Source organism: Entamoeba dispar, genomic scaffold, assembly GCF_000209125.1.
Source record: "Entamoeba dispar SAW760 scf_1105229462351 genomic scaffold, whole genome shotgun sequence".
NCBI lineage: Eukaryota > Evosea > Mastigamoebida > Endamoebidae > Entamoeba > Entamoeba dispar.
In genome coordinates, this window is record NW_001855149.1 from 23,642 (window position 1) to 45,005 (window position 21,364).

Genomic DNA, 21,364 nt, shown 5'->3' on the forward strand with positions numbered 1-21,364 from the left:
TTGCTATGTCTATGGAAAGAACAATTGGCAATTGATATTGCTAAACATTACGGAACACCATATCATGTCGGTGATACGTTTGATAAAAATTCTCACCATTATTGGGTAGTAGATAGTACTGGAAAGGAAGTCTACAATTCATGTGGTATTGGATGGAGAGGAGATTAATGAAAACCATTGAACGAAGTTTCTAATTTTAGAACTAATCATAATTAACTGTTTTAAGGATCTTTCCATTAATTTTTAGTAAATTCCAAAAGAAAAACATTTCAATAATTCGTTTGTCTTCCTTTTTTTAGAAAAATCTATATCATTTGATTTATTATTTTTAGAATATAAAATTTCATTTCAAGGAAAATGAAATATTACAAGATATCATTAGAGGGAATGACACAGCCACCACAAAACTGTATTTATTAATGAGTGGTTCAATAGTTCAAAGTAGTAAATTCATCAAAAACTAGAATATTTGTTGAATAGTCTCAAAAATTGGTTTAAGCCACAAACAAAATGAATTTTCATAGGAATACAAAAATGAAAAAGACTTCATAAAGTTAGTCTACTTCTCAAAACAGAATTGCACTAGAATGAAAAAAATTCAATTTCTTTATTTACTGATTGATCTAAAACTGTAGAAATGAACTTAAAGAAATAAGGTTTAAAGAATCTAGTTTTAGAGATAGTTGTTATTTTTTAAATGAAAAGGAGACTTTTTCTTATTATTTTTGAGAAGAGACGAACTTTCTTTTCAAAATCCATAATATGGATGTTATAAGTTCTTATAATGCCACCTTTATTTCAACATTGATTGAGTAAAACCAATAAAATTTTATTTTTCTTAAAATAACAAATTCTTATTTTTGTTGCAATTTACTCTGTTTTATTAATTTCTATTTTAAAATGGTAAACTCTTTTTTTAGTACCAGAATAGTTAAATTTACTTTGTATACAAATATTTTATATTCTTTTTGATTTGCTTTATTTAACGAAACTTCGTTTGTTTATTTCTAATATTTCAAAGAACAAAGATCAATACTTATTCATACTAACACAAAGAATTAAAATGCTTCCATTTTTTTAATTATTTTCTTCAATAATTCCTTGCAAAGATTAGAATATTATAAAATATTTCCAAAAGTTATTTCCAAGTTCTTTACAATAATGAAAAACAGATTAACCAATAACACAAATTAATACTAAAAAGTCAAAATGAAAAACACTAAAAAAAACTTGAAAATAATCAGAAGAAATGACAACACAAAATGATAATCTCCATTACGAAACAACAAATGAATCAGCTACAGAATCTTCTACTCAAATAACTCATTTTAGACAAACGTCAATACCAAAACCAGCTGCACCACCACCACCTTCAACTCTTTTATCACCAAAACATAGAGCACCACCACCACCATTATCTCCAAGGATAAATGGACTAAATGATGTTGAAAAACCATCTTGGGTGAGTGAATCGTCAAATGACTCTGTTCATAATTTAGGTTCTAAACCAATAACTGAAAAGAAAATTGAATTTAAAAGAAACACTGATACTATTCATAAAGAAGAGTTACATAAAGATGATGCAGCACTACCTTTACAGAGTCAAGAAATTATACAAAGACCACGTGCATTTAGTGATACATATGGTAAATTAAAAGAAGTTCCAAGCTCTTTTAACGTTTCTACTGAAAAAAAGAAGAAAAAAAAAAAGTTTGGATTATTTGGAAAGAAAGAAGAAGATATTATTATTAGTGAACCTGATGGATTTTCAATAACCATTAGTATGAGACCAGGTTCATCTTCAAATCCATTAAGTAAGTTTGATGGTAAAAGTGAGAAGGCATTATACCCATTAAATCCTCCCCTTCCTCTTTTGAACAAACGAGAAGTAAGTTCAGAAAAGGAATACTTTGATTTAATTGATGAAATTGAAAAGGAACAACTATTTTTTGATGAATGGAGTAGTCCTGTTGTACCAACTGAAAAATGGGAAATGAAATATCCTAAAAATTGGCAAGAACAAAGTCTTGTCACTACATCATGTATTGAAGATGGATATTACATTGAAATAGGAGAGGGTGCATGTACTACAAATACTGATTTAAAAGATTATCTTATTGTAGATATAACATCAGACTTTAATTACTTTAACAAGTTTGTAAAAGGAAATCCTAATGCAGAACATTATATTTTAACAGAAGAACCAACAGCTCTTAGTATTATTCCAGCAACACATAATGGTTTTAGAAGAGGGATTGTAATGAATAAGAAAGGAGAGATTCGATGTTTACTACCAAATGAATTAGAAAAAGTTAAAGAATTTAAAGTCGCATTTCCTGATTTAAGTCATGGAGATTTTTACAAATTGAGTAAGCAAAATAAAGAAAAGTTTGAAAATGAAATAGCAAGGATTGAAATAATGAATTCGATTAATCATTATAAATTTGGAATATTATATTGTAAGTCTGGTCAAAATAATGAAGATCAAATGTTTGGAAATACTGAAGGATGTCCTGCTTTTTATAATTTTTTGAACTTACTTGGAAACAAAATTGAGTTACATGGATTTAATAAGTATAGAGGTGGATTAGATGTTGCGAGTGGTTCTACTGGAACTTATAGTTATTTTACAGAATATCTAAGTTATGAAATTATGTTTCATGTATCTACATTATTACCGGAACAATCTGGAGACCTTCAAAGAGTAGAAAAGAAAAGACATATTGGAAATGATGTTGTTGTCATTATATTTAAAGAACAAGGAAATAATTGGCAAGACCAATTTAATCCTAAGTGGTTAACTTCACAATTTAATCATATATTCATTGTTGTTCAACCGGAAATAAATACAAAAGATAATATGGGATATTTTATTACTGTTTGTTGTAAGTCATCTGTTAATCCATTTCCTCCATTCATGACAACAACATATTACAGTCATGATGAAAAAACAAGGGAATTCATATTGAGAAAAGCCATAAATGGAGAACGGACGGCAATGTTTTCAACTGCTTTTAAAGGAAATGCAACTAAAACAAGAAAAAAACAACTTTCCTTATTATTTGAAAGTCTTGAAGATTGAACTATTATAATTTAATTTAAACTTATTTGTTATAACTTTTTACAATTTAAAAAATATAACTAACAACTATAGAAAATTAGATTAAAGAAGAAACAGAACGATGAGGGACTTCAAAAATACAACCAGTCCCATCTTCTTTATCATCATCTTTATTAAGGAATTTGAACTGTGGTTGAATAGGTTGATCAACATAAGTTGGTCTTGTTGTTTTTGATTTTTTAGGGAATTTAATCATAAGCTTAGCATTTAAATCAAGGTCATTAAAATTCTTTAAAGGATAATGTTGTAACAATCTCAGTGCTTCATCAAATTCTTTTTCCATTAATTCATCTTTTATTGATATGATCATTGAAACACAAAAACATTGAAGGTATTGTCTACTTTTTAAATTAGCAAGAATTCTATCCCAAAACATTACTAAAGAATTTATTGGTAATTCTTCTGTTAATAATAATGACATCCATCTAAATAAAAATAATGCATTTTCAATTCCTTTTTCTTGTAATGACTCAAATAATTCATTATCTTCTTCTTTTAAACGAGTCATAACACTGTTCATTGCTTTATTAATACCTTCATCCTTATCGTCTTCCTCTTCATTAAAATAATGTGAATATTCTTTTAATAAACCTTTCATACAGTAATAACTCGATACCTCTGCACCTTCAAAATCTTGATTATTTGAATGAAGAGCAAATACATAATATAATACTGAAACAAGTTCATTCATACCTTGTGTATATTTAATTTTATCAATTGCAACAAGACAATACAATATCCTTTTAATAACATTTCTATGGTTAACAATATTATTTTCGTTTTCAATTTTTAAAATAGTAAGTGTTCTGGGAATGTCATTATCAATAATACGTATTTGGTATTTTAATTTAACAGCATCTTGATCAATTTTCTTTCTTTGATCTAATGAGGTAGATGATGACCGTGGGCGTACAATTTTATCAAAAAAAGATTTTGGTGAAGGAAGACGAGAGACTGTTGAATGAGAACGTTCAGGAATAGCAAAAACACTTTCATTACGGGGTGTGTCAAATGAACTATTTGGTGTTTTATCATCATGGGACAAAGGAGAAGAATCATTTCTATCAAAAATAATAATTTTTGGGTTATTTGAAAGTCTTGTTGGACGAGGTCTAATTGGTTGTACTTCTTTTTCAAGAAAATCAGTTCTTCCAATAATTGATGGTAATAATTGTTGAGTATTAACTTTATACTGTTGTGATTTTTGTTGAATTTCTAATCCCCATTCAAACTGATTTGGGGGTAAATATCCTAATAAAATCTGCCATGCTTTTGGTCTCAAAGCAGAGTTACCCTGAAGTTTTCCTGAATACATCATTTTTCTTAATTGGGTTATGTCAATAACTGGTTCAATAAAAAGTGATTCAATTCGTTCATTCATACTTTGGATATTTACTTGTTGAATAAATTTGATCTTGTAAATAAAATAGTTTTATTTAATAATTTATTTTTTTAATTTAATATAATATTATTTATTTGTTGAGTTGATTAAAAACTATAAAAAGTTCCAAAGAAAAATATATTTCTAAATCATTTCATTTACAATCCCGTAACATAAAATAAATTCCCATTTCTACTTCCTGCAACAAGAGAATTATTTTTTGTTGAAATGACAGTAAAGTTAGTTCCTCTCAACGGGCATGTTAGTGTTTTAATGAGTTGATAAGAAGAATTATATATTTTAACTGTTGAATCATCACATCCACAAATGATTTGATTATTAGAACAACAAATAGCATCAACTTTATTTTCAATATAATGGCTCGAAGATTTAAGATTACGAATATCCCAAACCATCAAAACTTTTTCATTTCCAATAGAGCAAAAATGGTATGAGTCTATTACTCCTAATTGTAATACTCCTGATTTATGAGGTTTAATTTCTCCAATAGTAGGAAAATGAGAACGTATGTCCCATATATGAACTGTTCTATCAACAGATCCTGAAATATAAACTGAAGGAATAAATTGTTTTACTACAGTAACTTTCCTTAAATGGTTCGAGTAAGTATATATTATTGTTTGCTTAAAATTAAAATAATTAATAATTTCTACTGTGTCATTCCAAACCACAAAAGAATTGTTTTGTAATGGTAAAAATCCATTAATTTTACCTGTTAAAGAATCAAAAATAATTGACTTATGAATATCTTCAGTATCAATATATTTAATTGTACCACACTTATAACCAACACAAATAAAATTATTATGATAGACAGAACTAACGATAGAACTATTTGGACCTATAAAAACTTTATTTGTTATTGGTTGATGTGTAGTATCCCATACTTTTAATTTTCTATCAGAACTTCCACTAATAAATTCAACATTATTTGAATGAATATCAATAGAATTTATTACATTTGAATGACCTTCTAATACTTGAAATGAGGATTGGTTATGAATATCTTTTTCAGAGGTTGTTGAATAAAGCGAGTTAATTGATGGTAACAATGAAGATTGTTTTTGAAGAGGAAGTCTACAAATACTTTTATTTGATAGAAGTACTGTTGATTTATTGTCAGTTGGTTCATTAAAAGTAGTTACTAAATTAAATAAAGAAGGAAGAACTGGTATTGCTTTAGAATTAAGGACTAATAAGTTATCATCTAATGATTTAGAACATTTATTATTTGGATTGTCTTCAGAAGAAAATACATAATTAATAATAGTTTTAATATGTTTGTTTGTAGCTTTAAGATTTTTAATATCATTTTCAGTTAAATACAAACATATTTTTTGTAATATTGTATGATTTAAATTTACAAAAAAATATGTTCCTTCTATACTTTTCTTATTTTCTAATTCAAATTGAAGTGTAGAATATTTAAAAGGTTCTTTTGTATCATTAAACAATGATGAATAAGAATAAATACTATTTTCCATATTATTTAAGAAAGTGTGTATAACTTCCATAGAAAGTTCAGTTGTTTTTTCAGAAACATCAAAAAAGTATTGAACATTCCAATATCCATTAATATCTTTTGATAATAAAACATATGCTGAATTAAAGAAAAACATTTTTGAATTGCTTTTATTTAATCTTTCTATTGGTGCTGAATGATAATGAAACATAGAACATTCATCAGAATAAATAAATAAAGAAAAAATTATTGTATCAGGCGTTGCATCATAATACTTACTTGGCCCTTTCTTTAGAAGAAAGTAATTATCTTGTTTTTCAATAATTTGACAACGATTTTGAAATACTAATCTAATCATTGTTTCAATATTCATTTTTAAATTTGTCTTCTTTCTAAATATTCCAACACATTGAAAATTAATATCTCCCTTAAACCTTGATATTTCAGATATTTTATAATTACAATTTGAATAAACTTCTTTTCCTGGTAATGTTTGAGTTAATATCTTTTCAAATCCATTCCGTTCAAGTTCTATATATAATGGTATTTCTTCTGTCATTAACCCTGAAATATCTAATAACATTTTAAAGAAACGAATAGATACTTGTGTCTGTCTTCTTGCTCCCATTAAGTTATCTATAGGATGACACCAAGGAGTAGGTTGTATTTTAAAAATATCAGTTATTTTTATTCCATAAGACAATTGTTCGAATACAAAACAACGATAAAGATATTGAGAGTCTCTAAAAGGAATTGCATTAGACCTGTCATCAGTAATATTAAGAATAAAATAATAATGTTTATTATTTTTAATAATACTTTGTTTTTTACAACAAAATGCAACCTTATTATAACCAAAAATATTATATTCAACTTCAAAAATGGAGTATTGAGAAGTTGTTTCTATTTCATTATATTTAACAACAAAAGGATTAAGTCTATAGTAAATAGTCCCTTGCATAAAGTTATTTAATTGTTGATAGTTAATATCAATTATTCCTTTGGTTTTAATAAAAACTAAACTGAGAGATTATTTTTATTAAGAAATGGAATTAAATTTTTTTCTGTTTAAAGATAAAAATGAATAGAAATCAAAATACAAACTTTTCTTTCTCATCAAGATAACTAATATTAGAATCAATTGATATCTTTCTATCTTTCTCTTTAACTTGTGATTGGATTGTTTCTTCCCAAAATGAAGAGTCATTTGTTTCATCTAGAATTTTATCAACCACACAAACCATATCTTCTACACTCACTAAATTCATTTCTTTCTCTTCCGTTTAAATTTTTTTTTGTAGTTTTTAAGTTTTATTTTTATCATTCTTAAGTATTTATAAATAGTATTTGAGAACTCTTTTCAAATATTGTTATTTTTATCAATTTTAAGTTCTTATTTCCGATGATAAATTAAATTGTTGTGTAATTATTTTCATTTTTATTTGAATAACACAAACTTAGTTACAATGAAGATTCCAACTCAACATTTCCACAAGTAAACGAAATACCATTCTCACATTTCAATTCAACACGTGCCGTCACTCCAAAATCAATTGCTTTTAAAGAGAATGGCTTGGTATAATCAACAATAAGGGAAGATGAGTTTGAGTGTAATGAAGGAGCCATACAATTCCATGGAGGTTGTTCTTTAATAAAAACATAACGATTAGATTGAGTAAGTTTTCTTGTGGAAAGAAGACAAAAATAAGATGGTTGTATAAAACTTAGTATAACCAATAAGAGTATTGCAAGAATAATTGAAAATATCATTAAATAACCTGCTAATTTCTTTGTCATATCATAAAAAGTGAGTCCAACAATTAATGAATTAAAAGCAATAACAATACTCATATAAATTTGTAATGTAGATCCCATTAAAAATGTCATTGAAAAAGCTATTAAACCAATTGAAATAATTATATACCATCTAGTAATAATATTAAAAATAACTTCTTTATTAAACTTAATAATATTATTGTTAATTGCTTCATCATTCCAATCACTTTTCCAATAAGATAACCAATTTATAAATGAAACAACAATAGTCCAAACCCAAATCATTCCAAAATTTGGAATACAAATTACTTCTATAATTGATAATATTGTAAATATCATTGCTATCCACCAAATTATTTTTTTTGGACCTAATCCAAATTTACCAATAAACAATTCATTTTCATCTATTTCTTGTGGTTCTAAAACTTCTTTAAGAATATCTTTAATTTTTTGTGTAATTTCAGTTACTTTATTTAATTCTGTTATAGAAGTGTATAATTCTTTTAAAGATGATACAATATAAGGAAGTAATGCAACAGTATCAATACTTAATGTTCCATCAGGAAGTACTTTGACTGTATTAGGATATATTTCTTGTAATTCTTGAGCCATAAATCCATATTTTTGATTATTTTCATCATTTTTATAAACAAAAGAATATCCTACAACATTTTTAAGTTGTTCTAATGCCCCAGTAATTTTTTGAATTTCATTTTTATTTTTTTGATCACTTCTTTGAAAAAACCCTGCTTCACTAAATAATTCACCTGCAATACATAATCTTTTAATGTTTTTATTAACACTTTGAATTGTAATAAAATCTTCATTACACAAAGGTGCAATTGATATAATCTGATAATTATTTTCTATTTCTTTAGTACTTTCAATAGTATCAGCTAATCCTGTTTTATAGGGTTTTCTTTTTCGTTGATTAACTGTATCAATTACAAAAGTAATATATTCTAAACATTTTGATTTAACCTCTTTTCGTTTCTCTTCAGGTAAGCTTTTATACGCAATTCCATGATATTCATGTGCTAATAATTTCAAATGTCCATCCCAAACATGTGAAATACAATTATATTTTGTTTTTGCTGGTTCATTACATCCTGGAAATGTACATTTATATTCTTTATATCTAACTCTATGCCCTTCTCTTGACATCTTGTATCAATCTATTATGTTTTATTTTTCTTCTTTTTTCAGTTTTGATTCCTTAAAATAAATTTTTTCTTATCGTATTTTTATTATGTCTTCTTTATAATGTTTTTCTTCTATTAAATTAAATTAACTTATTGAAAGAATTAAAAAAAAAAAAATCTTAACATCTTTGAAATATTGGATATATTCATTTCTATTATTCTATATATTTTTCTCTTATCAAAAAATTCAATAAAAAAATTAAAAAAATACTACATCTCTCAAATAATTAATTAGATCATTTTTATTATGTTTTAAACTTTCATTCATTACTGAATTATTGACAAAAGATTTATAGAATTTTTTTAAATAGGAATTGTCTCAATTTGGTTTAATATTCTAAGCCATAGTAAAGATACAAAACATAATAATTGAAAAATTTGTTTAAACCAAATTAATTGAAGAAGAAATAAAAAAGAATAGAATTAATACTTATAATATGCCATTTTTTAAATATTTTGTTATTGTATACTCACAGTATGTTATGGGGTATGTTCATTACAAAAAAATACGATATTTGTATCTTATAAATAAAATAAATATAAATTAATTCTTAAATAAGTCTTTTTCAACAAAAAAAGATTAAAAAGGAAATAAAAATAAATAATTGAGAATAAAAATAATATTTGGAATCATAATAACAATAAACCAACAAAAATTGAAATCAACAATTGAGAAAAGTATAAAAATAAATACTGTTTTTAGTAATTATTTAACCTTAAATTATTTTTTTAATACAAAAGAGAATAATATGAGAATTTTTGATATTTTAATTATTATAAATTTTTGTTATGAGAAAGAAGAAACCATACTTATTAATAAACAAATTTCTGTGTGTTTGGCTATATAAATAATAGTCATTTTATTAGTAAGTTATTTTGTTATCTATTTTAAATATAAGAAATTAGATTATTAAAAAAGAAGTTAAAACCACATCACTTTTAATAGTATAAAATTGTCAATATAATCATGGAAGACTATCATAAAAGATATTCTTTTTTTCTAGCAAGATTAATATATTTAATATAAAAAACTTTCTTGTATTTTTCTCTTTTGTTGTAATATATATTTTTAATTAAAATCATTAATTAAGAATAATTTTTTTATTAAAAATAATTCTAATAAAAGACAAAAAAATAATTAAAAAAGAAAGAATATTTTATTCTACCATTTCAATCGATTTCATCATTGATAACATTGGCCCTTCAGGATTTACTCTTTTTAAATAATAACATGCCCTTTCAATTGGTATTGAAACAAAGTTATTATGGTGATGACAAATAACTAATCCTGTTTTTCCTGCCATAGCAACATGAACTGCTGCATTAGCTAAACATAAACAGAAATGTGCATCAGCAGCACTACAAGGTGCAGAACGAATCATATAAGATGGATCAACAAATTTAATAGTATGTTCTATTTTTTTATTCTCTAAATATTTGTCTATTTCTTGTCTAATATACGTAACAGCATCCCAATGAACAATATTTCCTGACTTATCACTACCAAGATCAAGATCTTTTGGTTTAAGGTTTTGACATGCTCCTTCAGCAATAACAATTACTATATGTCCTTTTGACATTAATCTTCTTTCTGTCATTCTAAGAATCTCTTCAATTGGAGTATCAACTTCTGGAATTAATACTAAATTTACATCTCCTGATGCAACAGATGCATATAATGCAATAAATCCTGCATCTCTACCCATTAATTTAACTATTCCAATTCCATTCTTTGCTGATTTAGCTTCATAATGAACTGAATTAATTGCTTCTTGTGCTAATTCTACAGCAGTATCAAATCCAAAAGTAGAATCTGTATAACAAATATCATTATCAATAGTTTTAGGAATACCAACAACTGCAATAGGACTACCTCTTCTTCTTAATTCTTTATTAATTCTATTAGCACCCCTTAATGTGCCATCTCCTCCTAATGTGAAAAGAATATTAAAATTATTATCAATAAGAAATTGTGCCATAACTTTAGGGTCTTGAGCTCCTCTTGAAGTACCTAAAATAGTTCCACCTCTTTGATGAATATCACTAACTGTAAGGGTGTCTAATTTTATTTGTTCAGATAATTCAGGAACAAGTCCTTCATAACCATATTTTAAACCATAAATTTGTTTAACCCCATATCTATTTTGAAGGTTCATAACTAAGCCTCTAATAACATTATTTAATCCTGGACACAATCCTCCACATGTTACTATTCCAACTTTGGTTCTTTCTGGGATAAAGAATATTTTTTCCATTGGTCCTGCTAAATCTACTTCACACTCATTAACAGGTATTCCATCAATTTTAATAGCAGACATAGACATTTTCATTCCATTAACAAAAGGCTCAGGAGATGCATATGTATTTTCGTATTTACATTCTCCTAATGATGTAACCTCTAATGATGGAAGTGGTTCTTCAGGTTTTTTAGCAATAAGTAAATCATTTCTTTGATGAACGTGTCTTCTTTCGGTCATCTAATTTTATTTTATCTTTTTTTGATTTTATTTTTGAGATTTCCTTTTTTCCATAATACGATTTACTGGTAATTACATTAAAGATAAAAAACAAATTAATATTTTATAATTATTGTTTTTAAAAATGGAATAAAAAAAACTAACAATCAAGTTTAAATAGTAATTTTACTTTCAATAACAAACTTTTAATCCTTCATAATTACTCATACTTATTTTTTTTTAAGAATATGTTAGTTAAAAGAGTCAAAATTTATTATACTTAATAGTATTAACTTTAATTAGTATATTCGTTCAATTGGCTAATAAGACTAGCACATATACTAATGTTATCTATTTGATTAAATGTCTTATTCTTTAATAGTTTAGTATTATATATCACCAGCAATCACTTCTGAACTATTAGTATTTCAAAGTTTCTTTCAACAATAAATTTACTATTTCATTTTCAATTTTATTCATTCCTGGATACATTGAATTACAGTGTCTATTTAAAGTGTTGAAAAGAAAATAACCTTTAGTTAACAAAGAAAAGAATAATTGTGAATTCTTTTGGTTCTATTCACTAATTATAAGTTAATAAGAAATCTCAAATATAAAAAAGAAATTGAATTAAAACTATAGTCTAAATGTTCTTTACAAAAGAAAAGTCAACAATTGTATGTTGATTTTCAAGTCATTGGTATTACTGAATATTATCTGTACTTAGTATACAATTATCTGTATAACAATAGTCCAACAAAATTGAAAACATTATCACAAGTTGTTACTTAAAAAATTGGATTAGAATTTTATCAATAATAAAGTATCATCTTACGCAAATAAAAATGTTTTTTTTTAACATAAAAAACTCACACATTTTTATTTTATCTTTTTCATATTTGTTCCAAGTTGAAGTATATTATTATTAAAGAAATGAGAAGTAAATAAAAAACTAACAAAGCAATTGTCTCAATTATTAGTGGAGTAATGATCATTATTGTCACCTTTTAAAATTATTTTAAAAAAAAAAGAATCGGGGTATTTCTTCTTTGTTTTTTGAAAATTGAAGGTTTTGACAAAATCAAAAATATTTATAAAATTTAATTTTTGATTTAATCTAAAGTGTTCTTATTCAAGACTAATGCATGTTTCAGATTCTATAATTGAGTTTAATTTTTATTTATTAGTATTGCATAATTAAATACAAAACAATTATATTGTTTCTTCTAAAAGAAAAATAAATTATAATATATACTTATATTGTACTTGATAAATAGGACTATGCAAGTAGTTGCATAACACAGTTGACCTAATCTCAACAAATCAAATTATAATGGTTTCAAAAAACAAAACAAGGTTATTTTTTAAACGCGTTAAAGTCTAGAAAACCCAGGAACTTTATCAAAAGAAAAAAGAACTTGTTTATAAGAAGGATAACGCTCCACTTAAAACTTTGGGGGTTGTCTTTCATAAAAATAATGTTCAAGATAGTGAAATCTTAATGAAATCTTTTTATGATGTTGAATAAGTTGTTTTTATGATTCAAAAAAAAAATTAGAAGTTATTTTTTGTTTTTATTTTATTCTAATTAAAAATAGAATTATAAAATCAATAACTAAAAAAATAATAAAAAAAAAATCAAAAAACAAAAATAAATATTCCAAATTCAATTTTAGAAAAAGATTTTCCAGAAATAAAAATATTTCTATTTTCAATTGAAAAAAAATGGTAAAAACATAAAAATAGCACATAGATCCTTTTTTATTTATAATTTCCAAGTGATTAGTTATTTGTTTATTTACTCCAAATCTATTTTTATATAAACAGAGATAATGAAATTTAAAGGGTTGCAAGAACAAGTTTCTTTAATAAATGGCTTCTAATCAAATAAACACCAGTGTAAAACAACAAAATAAATACCAAATATATAAAAATTATCAAGTTTATCAAGAATCAATATTGATTAAATTGCTTTTACCTTATTGTGATGTTGTTTTTGGAAGACCTTCTAAAAGAACTACAACAACTTTACAATTCCTTTATATTAAGGAATTAAGATTTAAGAATTATTCTATTAACATTACTGAATATATTGAAAGAAGATGTAAGGAAATAAGTGAAATGGAAAGAAAAAAAGGTGTTAAAGAAAAGACATCTCTTCGTCGATATGAAAATAATAAATTTACTGAATGCCTTCATTTATTAATGGATATTCTCAGTGAATTTGGTTATTTTTTTAATACAACAAAATCACAAGGGAAGAATGGTATTGCTAAAAGTGAAACAATTCAACAAATATTTCACAATGGATCTTTTATGTTTAATCGAGAACAAGTAGAGTTTTTTGGTAAGAATTATCATATTACCCTTGTTCAATCACTTAATGAAAATTCAAATCTTGTTATCACCAATAACTCTCTTTGATTTCGTTAAAATGTAAATTAATTGTGTTATTTTTATTTTTTGTTATTTATTCTACTCTTTATTAAAAATTCTTTTGTATTTTTTTAATAGTTTATTATTTTTTTTCTTTCTATTTTAGAATTATCAAAAAAAAACTTTTTTAAATTGTTAGTTTTTAATTATAGTTATCTTTTTTCCTTAGTTTGTTTTTATTTATATATTTTTTGTAATTTTAAATTCAATAAATTAAAAAAACTGGTAAATCTTTAAGTAATTTTAAATTTTTGTTTTTTTCCATTTATAAAGTATTATAATATTATAACTTTAAAATTATTTAAAAAACTTTTAAGTAATAAAAAAACAACAAAATATTATAATTATTTTATGAAAAGAAAAATTAAAAATAATTAAATTAAATATTTTCTTCCAATTATATTAAACATTCATTTTGAAAGAAGTAGAAGAAAATATTTAGTTTATATAATAGTTATTTTTAGATAGGTATTATTTAATCCAATTCATGAAATTTTTAATAAATAAATTAAATTTAAATATATAACAATGAATTATCAATATTTTTAAATTAACGACATATTCTATATTTTATAAAATTAATTTTTATTTAAGACAATAAATTTATTCATTATTTTAATAAGGTTTAACAAAAAATACTTAATCAATTCCTAAGAGCTGTTATATTCATTGTCTAAAGTTATTAAGAACACTTGTTCAATAATAATTAAATAGAAAATCTAATTCAGTTAATAAAAAAAGTTATGTTGAAGATTTATATCAAGAACATTAATCTTAAAATATTATCCAAATATTTCAAACATTAGTCTTTGTGCATTGTGTTATAACTATATGATATCCTTATTAGTTAGCTAATAAAATAAAAAACTTATTGTTGTGTATTTTTAATATCTGTTTCAATGAATTAACTTGTCAGTCATTACTTATTATGTATTATTTGTTATAGCATGTATTTTAATAAGTTATACCTTCTATTTTTTAAGTACTACACACCTGCTATAATTTTCAAAAAATAAATATATCCAAATTCAAACTGTGATTGAATCATAAAAAATAATCTCATACAACAAATTAAGAAATTATAATTTAATATTTTTATTTAAAACACATAAATAATATTAAAACAGAAGTTAACTTAATTAGTGAACTTTAGAAATGATTTGGATAAGATCAACAAGTCTGTTAGAATATCCCCATTCATTATCATACCATGAAACTAATTTAACAAAGTGTGGATTCAAAAGAATAGTAGCAGCTGCATCGAAAATTGATGATCTATTGTCATGGACAAAATCTGATGAAACAACAAGGTCTTCAGTATATCCAAGAATTCCTTTCATTTCTCCTTCTGATGCTTTCTTAATGGCAGCTTTAATTGATTCAACAGTTACTTCTTTTTCGAGTCTGCATGTTAAATCAACACATGAAACATCTGGTGTTCCAACTCTGAATGACATACCAGTAAGTTTGCCATTAAGAGATGGAATAACTTTTCCAACAGCCTTGGCTGCTCCAGTGCTAGCTGGAATAATGTTAGCACATGCACATCTACCTGCTCTCCAATCTTTTCCTGATGGTCCATCAACTGTCTTTTGAGTAGCAGTAGTAGCATGAATAGTTGTCATAAGACCTTCAACAATTCCAAATTCATTATTAATAACTTTAGCAAGTGGTGCAAGACAGTTAGTTGTGCATGATGCGTTTGAAATAATGTTCATTTCTGGTTTGTATGCTTCAGTGTTAACTCCAACAACAAACATTGGAGCATCAGCAGATGGGGCTGAAATAATGACTTTCTTAGCTCCTCCCTTAATATGTGCTTCAGCCTTTGGAATAGTAGTGAAAACTCCAGTTGATTCAACAACATAATCAACTCCAAGTTCTCCCCATCCAATTTGAGCTGGGTCTCTTTCAGCTTTAACAACAATCTTATGTCCATTAACAATAATAGCATTTTCACCTGCTTCAACAGTTCCTTCGAATTGTCTATGGACGGTATCATATTTTAATAAGTAAACCATGTATTTTGGATCCATGAATGGATCATTGATAGCAACTAATTCAAAATCTTTTCTTTCAAGAACGACTCTAGCAACAAGTCTTCCAATTCTTCCAAAACCATTAATACCGACCTTAATTGACATAATACTTAATGAATGAAGAGAAGAGTTCAAAGTGTTGTTTATAACCGTTGTTGTACGTGTTCAACCGTAATTTCCACGTAATGAAAACTACTATTTATGTCACAAATTTTCTTATTTTTTTTATCTTTTAAAAATAAAAATGTGTTTTTCAAATGATGGTAATAATAAAACTTGAATCATAAATAAAATGAAAGAAGCCATAGTGAGAAGATCTATAATGTTTATATTTTGTCTTAATGAATAAAATAAACCACAATAACATCACTTCAATAGACAATCAAAGAGAGTCTGTGTCATTTCAAGGTATTCAAAAAGAATGTCCATTATTGGTTGTGTTTGATTTGGATGATACTCTTATTCATACTCACATAAGTAATAATAGTGCGTGCATTGATTCATCTGATGCATTTACAATTAGGGTCAATGAAATAAAATATTGTTGTGAAGTAAGAAAAGGAGTTATTGAAACATTGGAAAGACTTTCAAAACGTTTTCAAATCATGATTTATACTGCGTCAAGAAAAGAATATGCTGACCAAGTTGTTAATCATTTAGAAAAAAATTGTAAATTATTTTCTAAAATTCTTTATCGAGAAGATTGTCTTGAAGAAGAAGGATTAATTTATAAAACCATTCATAATATTAATTATAATGTTAAACGAATAATTTGTATTGATGATAATCCTTCTGCATGGAAAAAATTAGAAAATGTATATGTTTGTAAGAAATACAATGGAGGAATAGATGACGAAATGAGAGACATTGAAAAGTTTATTTATTGTTGTTCTTTTATGGAAGACGTAAGGGACATAGTATTAGAACATTCATTAAATGTTGTATTCTACTTTTTTATTAGTTTAATTTTAAATAAAAAATTAATAACAAATAAAAATTTAATTAAGCCCAATTGTGTACTGTTTTCAAAACTTTTTTCAAATCATCTTTTTGTTGTTGTGATAAATATGTAGGATTTTGAATCTTGAAATGAATATATAAATCTCCATAATTTCCAGGTGATTTTCTTATTGGCATACCTTTTCCCCTAATTACTTCAACATAATCAGAAGTAATAATATTTTCTATTTTCTTACTTACTTCAGAACCATCTAAGAATGGTATAGTTAATTTAAATCCAGTTAAGGATTGAAGCAAATTAATTGTTATTGTACAATGTAAATTATCTCCATCTCTTGTAAACAATGGATGTCGTATTGTTTTAACTACAAACACAATATCTCCAGGTTCAACATTTGGTGATTCATCACCATATCCTTCAAATCTTATTTTTGTTCCATCTTTCCATCCTGGTAAAATATTTAATTCAACATTATTTGATTCTTGAGTTGTTGTTCCATTTGAATGAGTAATATTTTTTGTAATTTTACGAGTTTTCTTACATCCAGAATACAATTCTTCTAAAGTACAATTGACATTTGCAATTACGTCTTCACCTTTCTGTTTACCAAAATCTTCATTCATAGAAGAATCATCTCCTGTATTAAATGTATATCTTCCTCCTTGTGGCATTCCAAATCCACTAAATCCTCCAAACTCTCTTGGCATTCCTCCCATATTGAAACTTCTTTTACTTCTTCCTCCTTTTGGAATTCCACCCATTCCACCAAACATTTCATTGAATAAATCAAATGGATTAAAGTCACCATTACTAGTAAATGTATATGTCCCTCCTGGAAATCCTCCTTCTCTAGAAAATCCATTAGCTCCCATTCCACTCTTTAAACCATCTTCACCATAACGATCATAAATTTCTTTCTTTTTAGGATCAGATAATACTGAATAAGCTTCTGCAATCTCTTTAAATTTTTCACTTGCTTCTTCCTTATTGTTTGGATTTCTATCTGGATGCCATTTTAATGCAAGTTTTCGATAAGCTTTTTTCAAATCATTTTCATTAACATTTCTATCAACTCCTAAGATTTCATAATAATCTTTTCCCATTTATTTATTGTATATGCTTTTTCAAGTTCACAGTTTCATGCTTTAAATATCTTTTTAATTGCTTATTAATTCATTAATCTTCACCACCTCCTAATGATGTGTTCTTTCTATTTTAGTCCTTCTCTAACTATCTTGATTCCTTTTATCTAAATCTTTTTTTTATCTCTTTTTACGTGTGAATTGTTATTGACACGTCATCATTCTCTTTTAAAATCAAAAATCATTTAAAAGTTAAAAGGAAAACGTAAATTCATCCTTTCTATTTTTATGACTCATATAATTACTCCTAAATGTAGTATTTTAAATTATTAGAACCATAAAGTATTTGTTTATAATTTTTACTGTCAATAAAAATGTGGGTGATATGTGTTAATACCACATCCCTTTTTTATAAACTGAAATATATTTCCATTTTGTGCGAGTTTAAATAATAATTCATTATAAAGTCTTCTTATAAAAAAACATAATCAAAATCAATAATAGGAAACTATACCATCTTATCAATTTTTCCACAAGACTAAAGAAAAAAAAAGAAAACCATTAATTTTTTTTCCATATAATGGTTCTTGGAAATAACCTTTTAAATTTATTTCCTTTCAAATTAATATTTATTAGACTAATAAAATGCCTTTATTGTTGAATCAAAAAAATTATTCATTATGTTATAACTATCATAGTTTGAATTAACAAATACTTCTTAAACTTTTATTTGAGTAAACTGTTGTAAATTGATTTCTTTCTTCTTTAAGAACTAGAAACATACTTAATAATTTTTAAATCGAATTGGGCTTCTTAATTAAAATTCTTTGAGTTATTTATGGTTAGATTTAATAATTGGAAGAATCTAAAAAATATCAAAACGTACAATGAAAATAGTTTTTAATAAACTTCTTTTTTGTTGACTAACTATGCTTTCAAATACTTTTTAGTAAAAATTAACATTTAAGTAATATTAAACAAACACTAACTAACACCTGTTTTTTTTTATTACATCTCTATCACTATTAAATGGTCATTCTAGACATTAATAATTTTAAAAGATTCTCATTAAGAAATAAGATATTAATTGTTAATTCTTTAGTTAATTGAACACTCTTAATATTTATTTTGTGATTTTCAGTTATATTTAAAAAGAAAAAAATTATTGTTCAACAAAATTAGTTAAAAGATATCTTGGTCGAGTAATGAAATAATATTTGTTGAAGTCATTGGATTTTCTTCCACTGTATCTTTCAAAATTCCGTCTTCTGTATTAGTAGATTGTTCATAATTAATATCATCTTCAAGATTTGATGATACACCTTTTACACTCTTTCTACGAGCGAATTGTTCTTTGAAATATTCGTCTAAGAATTCATCAATCTGTTGGAAAGTCCAACGAACACTAGGATCCTGACTCCAACAATTAGTAATAAGATCAGCCATTTCTTTTGGGACAGAACTTGGAATTGCAAGTCGTTTACCTGAATTAATGAAATCAGCAATATCCCAATTGTGTTGGAATAAATCTTGATTAGAATATGGCATTGATTTACTGAGTAATTCAAATGCAACAACAGCAAATGAAAAAACATCTACAGGAGTTCCATAATCACTTCCACTAATCATTTCAGGTGCCATATAAGCAGGAGTACCAACTGCTTTTGTCATTGAAGCACTTTGTTTAATGGATAAAATATTTTTTGAAGTTCCAAAATCAGATATTTTAGCAGCAAATTGAACTTTTGGTGAGTAAGAGAAAAGTAATAAATTGTCTGGTTTTAAATCTCTATGAATAATACTATTTGCATGTAAAAATCTCATTCCTTTAGCACAATCACTAAGTACTTTAATTGCAAGTAATTGTGTGAATTCATCTTTTAAGTATGCCTTTTTAACACTTCCAAATGGTGCATATTCCATAACCATCATTGTATGACCTGGTACATTTGATGATCCAATAAATTGAACAATATACTCATTTCTTATTGTTGAATAAGTACTAACTTCTTGTTCAAATTGTTCTTTATCTTTTTCTGTTAATGTAGTTTTACTTTCTTTAATTGCAACAGTTTGTCCTCTATAAACTCCTTTAAATACTCCACCAAATGCCCCTTCTCCAATTAATACATCACATTGTACTTCAGTGTAATCAATATATGGAGAGACAACACTTTCTATATTAATTGGAATACGTGCATATAATGTTTCACCTTTAGAATCAATAGCAGAAACAGTTAAATATTCATCAGTTCTACAAGTACATAACACAATAACTTCAACTGTTAATGTAACTCCAAATCCTTTTTCTAATTCACCTTCTCCATGATAAACTGTTACTTTCATTCTATGTGTTTCTGGTGCTTCAACTTTATATTTTAATGATTTTTTTGAAGGATTAGTAATAACTATTTTTTCTTGAAGTGGTTTATTAATTTCAACTGGTGCTTTTTCTGAACCAAAACGTAATTCTTCACTTCCAAATTTAAATGGGAAATTTTCATTAAAAGTAAAATCAACTTCACTTCCATCTAATCTATATGTTTGTGGTTTATCTTCAACTGGTTTTTTAAAGAACCAAATACAAAATATAACAATAATAGTAATAATAATAAGTAATAAAACAACACCAATAACACATCCAAGAATAATTCCTGCTTTAGATTTAAAGAATTTTTTTACACAAACTTTATTTGTTGAATCATAGTAATAATCATGAATACATTCACATGTTCTATCATCACATGACTCTGCTATTTTTTTTGAATTTTTTATTACTTCCAACCAATCTGGTTCATTTGTTTGTGAATTAAAAGAAATAACACCACCAACATAAAACCTTTTATGATTTAGTCCAACTGAAAATCCAATAAAATCACCAACAGCATTACCTTCATAAGATTCAAGAAGTTCAAATCTTGGAGAATACCCTGAAAGTAGATTATCGAAATAAATATAAACTGAACCTTTTCCATTTCCACTTGTCCAAACACCAACAATAATCATACTTCCATAAACTGCAAGGTTATTGGCATTTCTTGGGTTATAGATAGTAGTTTTATTTAATCCATAAAAAGGTAAAGAAATAGTTGCTTCTTTTTCATAATCAGTATTTTTATCAAAAACAACCATTAAATTTTGGTCAGATACTTGAACATATAATGTGTTATGTTGATTAGCTATAATTGGATCATATTCAAATGTTTCTGATTGTGTTAAATTACTAGAAAATTTAATATCTTTGATTTTCCCTGCTCTACCATATTGATCTAATTCAATTAAACTAATTGATTTTCCTTTTTTTACAAAAACATATTTATCACCTGCAGCAATATATTCTCCACATTCAGTTTTATTTTCTTGTGCTTTTTCTCCAAAGGCACTTCCACTATATACACCAAGATAATTGTCTTTACAAACAAGAATA

The 21,364-nt window shown here is 25.5% G+C and overlaps 11 protein-coding genes across 11 annotated transcripts in view, besides 26 other annotated features; 4 read left to right on the plus strand and 7 right to left on the minus strand.

Annotated features, from left to right (window-relative positions):
• Window positions 1–168, plus strand: part of EDI_016410 (uncharacterized protein) — a gene marked incomplete at both ends in the record, with an annotated part of 1,482 nt that extends 1,314 nt beyond the window's left edge. The window contains one exon of the mRNA XM_001733431.1: window positions 1–168. This exon is cut by the window's left edge and continues 1,314 nt beyond it. Coding sequence (XP_001733483.1) covers window positions 1–168 — 168 coding nt within the window.
• A 652-nt stretch (window positions 169–820) lies between these two features.
• Window positions 821–862: a sequence feature (AT_rich).
• A 387-nt stretch (window positions 863–1,249) lies between these two features.
• EDI_016520 (rap GTPase-activating protein, putative) lies at window positions 1,250–3,082 on the plus strand (the record flags this gene model as incomplete). Its single annotated transcript, XM_001739697.1, has 1 exon — window positions 1,250–3,082. The coding sequence occupies one exon, from the start codon at window positions 1,250–1,252 to the stop codon at window positions 3,080–3,082; it is 1,833 nt and encodes a 610-aa protein (XP_001739749.1).
• Window positions 3,083–3,084: 2 nt separating this feature from the next.
• Window positions 3,085–3,141: a sequence feature (AT_rich).
• Window positions 3,142–3,158: 17 nt separating this feature from the next.
• Window positions 3,159–4,502, minus strand: EDI_016530 (uncharacterized protein; the record flags this gene model as incomplete). The annotated part of the gene is made up of 1 exon (XM_001739698.1): window positions 3,159–4,502. The coding sequence occupies one exon, from the start codon at window positions 4,500–4,502 to the stop codon at window positions 3,159–3,161; it is 1,344 nt and encodes a 447-aa protein (XP_001739750.1).
• Window positions 4,503–4,548: 46 nt separating this feature from the next.
• Window positions 4,549–4,599: a microsatellite.
• A 61-nt stretch (window positions 4,600–4,660) lies between these two features.
• EDI_016540 (uncharacterized protein) lies at window positions 4,661–7,253 on the minus strand (the record flags this gene model as incomplete). The annotated part of the gene is made up of 2 exons (XM_001739699.1): window positions 4,661–7,007; window positions 7,090–7,253. 2 exons carry the CDS (start codon window positions 7,251–7,253, stop codon window positions 4,661–4,663), a joined length of 2,511 nt encoding a protein of 836 aa, XP_001739751.1.
• Window positions 5,148–5,172: a sequence feature (AT_rich).
• Window positions 6,760–6,803: a sequence feature (AT_rich).
• A 193-nt stretch (window positions 7,254–7,446) lies between the features above and the next one.
• EDI_016550 (uncharacterized protein) lies at window positions 7,447–8,925 on the minus strand (the record flags this gene model as incomplete). Its single annotated transcript, XM_001739700.1, has 1 exon — window positions 7,447–8,925. The coding sequence occupies one exon, from the start codon at window positions 8,923–8,925 to the stop codon at window positions 7,447–7,449; it is 1,479 nt and encodes a 492-aa protein (XP_001739752.1).
• Window positions 7,917–7,962: a sequence feature (AT_rich).
• A 111-nt stretch (window positions 8,926–9,036) lies between the features above and the next one.
• Window positions 9,037–9,173: a sequence feature (AT_rich).
• A 312-nt stretch (window positions 9,174–9,485) lies between these two features.
• Window positions 9,486–9,522: a sequence feature (AT_rich).
• Window positions 9,523–9,534: 12 nt separating this feature from the next.
• Window positions 9,535–9,654: a microsatellite.
• Window positions 9,655–9,679: 25 nt separating this feature from the next.
• Window positions 9,680–9,749: a sequence feature (AT_rich).
• Window positions 9,750–9,804: 55 nt separating this feature from the next.
• Window positions 9,805–9,881: a sequence feature (AT_rich).
• A 90-nt stretch (window positions 9,882–9,971) lies between these two features.
• Window positions 9,972–9,994: a sequence feature (AT_rich).
• Window positions 9,995–10,020: 26 nt separating this feature from the next.
• Window positions 10,021–10,125: a sequence feature (AT_rich).
• On the minus strand, window positions 10,121–11,440 carry EDI_016560 (6-phosphofructokinase, putative; the record flags this gene model as incomplete). The annotated part of the gene is made up of 1 exon (XM_001739701.1): window positions 10,121–11,440. One exon carries the CDS (start codon window positions 11,438–11,440, stop codon window positions 10,121–10,123), a length of 1,320 nt encoding a protein of 439 aa, XP_001739753.1.
• Window positions 11,437–11,474: a microsatellite.
• Window positions 11,475–11,523: 49 nt separating this feature from the next.
• Window positions 11,524–11,566: a sequence feature (AT_rich).
• An 858-nt stretch (window positions 11,567–12,424) lies between these two features.
• Window positions 12,425–12,449: a sequence feature (AT_rich).
• Window positions 12,450–12,502: 53 nt separating this feature from the next.
• Window positions 12,503–12,536: a sequence feature (AT_rich).
• Window positions 12,537–12,587: 51 nt separating this feature from the next.
• Window positions 12,588–12,681: a sequence feature (AT_rich).
• Window positions 12,682–13,005: 324 nt separating this feature from the next.
• Window positions 13,006–13,078: a microsatellite.
• Window positions 13,079–13,291: 213 nt separating this feature from the next.
• On the plus strand, window positions 13,292–13,843 carry EDI_016570 (uncharacterized protein; the record flags this gene model as incomplete). The annotated part of the gene is made up of 1 exon (XM_001739702.1): window positions 13,292–13,843. The coding sequence occupies one exon, from the start codon at window positions 13,292–13,294 to the stop codon at window positions 13,841–13,843; it is 552 nt and encodes a 183-aa protein (XP_001739754.1).
• A 26-nt stretch (window positions 13,844–13,869) lies between these two features.
• Window positions 13,870–14,056: a microsatellite.
• A 62-nt stretch (window positions 14,057–14,118) lies between these two features.
• Window positions 14,119–14,409: a sequence feature (AT_rich).
• Window positions 14,410–14,419: 10 nt separating this feature from the next.
• Window positions 14,420–14,477: a sequence feature (AT_rich).
• A 446-nt stretch (window positions 14,478–14,923) lies between these two features.
• Window positions 14,924–14,979: a sequence feature (AT_rich).
• Window positions 14,980–14,994: 15 nt separating this feature from the next.
• On the minus strand, window positions 14,995–15,999 carry EDI_016580 (glyceraldehyde-3-phosphate dehydrogenase, putative; the record flags this gene model as incomplete). Its single annotated transcript, XM_001739703.1, has 1 exon — window positions 14,995–15,999. One exon carries the CDS (start codon window positions 15,997–15,999, stop codon window positions 14,995–14,997), a length of 1,005 nt encoding a protein of 334 aa, XP_001739755.1.
• Window positions 16,000–16,102: 103 nt separating this feature from the next.
• Window positions 16,103–16,140: a sequence feature (AT_rich).
• A 95-nt stretch (window positions 16,141–16,235) lies between these two features.
• Window positions 16,236–16,855, plus strand: EDI_016590 (carboxy-terminal domain RNA polymerase II polypeptide A small phosphatase, putative; the record flags this gene model as incomplete). The annotated part of the gene is made up of 2 exons (XM_001739704.1): window positions 16,236–16,768; window positions 16,798–16,855. The coding sequence occupies 2 exons, from the start codon at window positions 16,236–16,238 to the stop codon at window positions 16,853–16,855; spliced, it is 591 nt and encodes a 196-aa protein (XP_001739756.1).
• Window positions 16,845–16,900: a sequence feature (AT_rich).
• Window positions 16,897–17,958, minus strand: EDI_016600 (uncharacterized protein; the record flags this gene model as incomplete). Its single annotated transcript, XM_001739705.1, has 1 exon — window positions 16,897–17,958. One exon carries the CDS (start codon window positions 17,956–17,958, stop codon window positions 16,897–16,899), a length of 1,062 nt encoding a protein of 353 aa, XP_001739757.1.
• A 1,161-nt stretch (window positions 17,959–19,119) lies between these two features.
• The window catches only part of EDI_016610 (serine-threonine protein kinase, putative), a gene marked incomplete at both ends in the record, with an annotated part of 2,814 nt that continues 569 nt past the window's right edge, over window positions 19,120–21,364 (minus strand). The window contains one exon of the mRNA XM_001739706.1: window positions 19,120–21,347. Within this exon, the coding sequence (XP_001739758.1) occupies window positions 19,120–21,347 (2,228 nt within the window). The remainder of the gene's footprint in view (window positions 21,348–21,364) is intronic.
• Window positions 20,528–20,559: a microsatellite.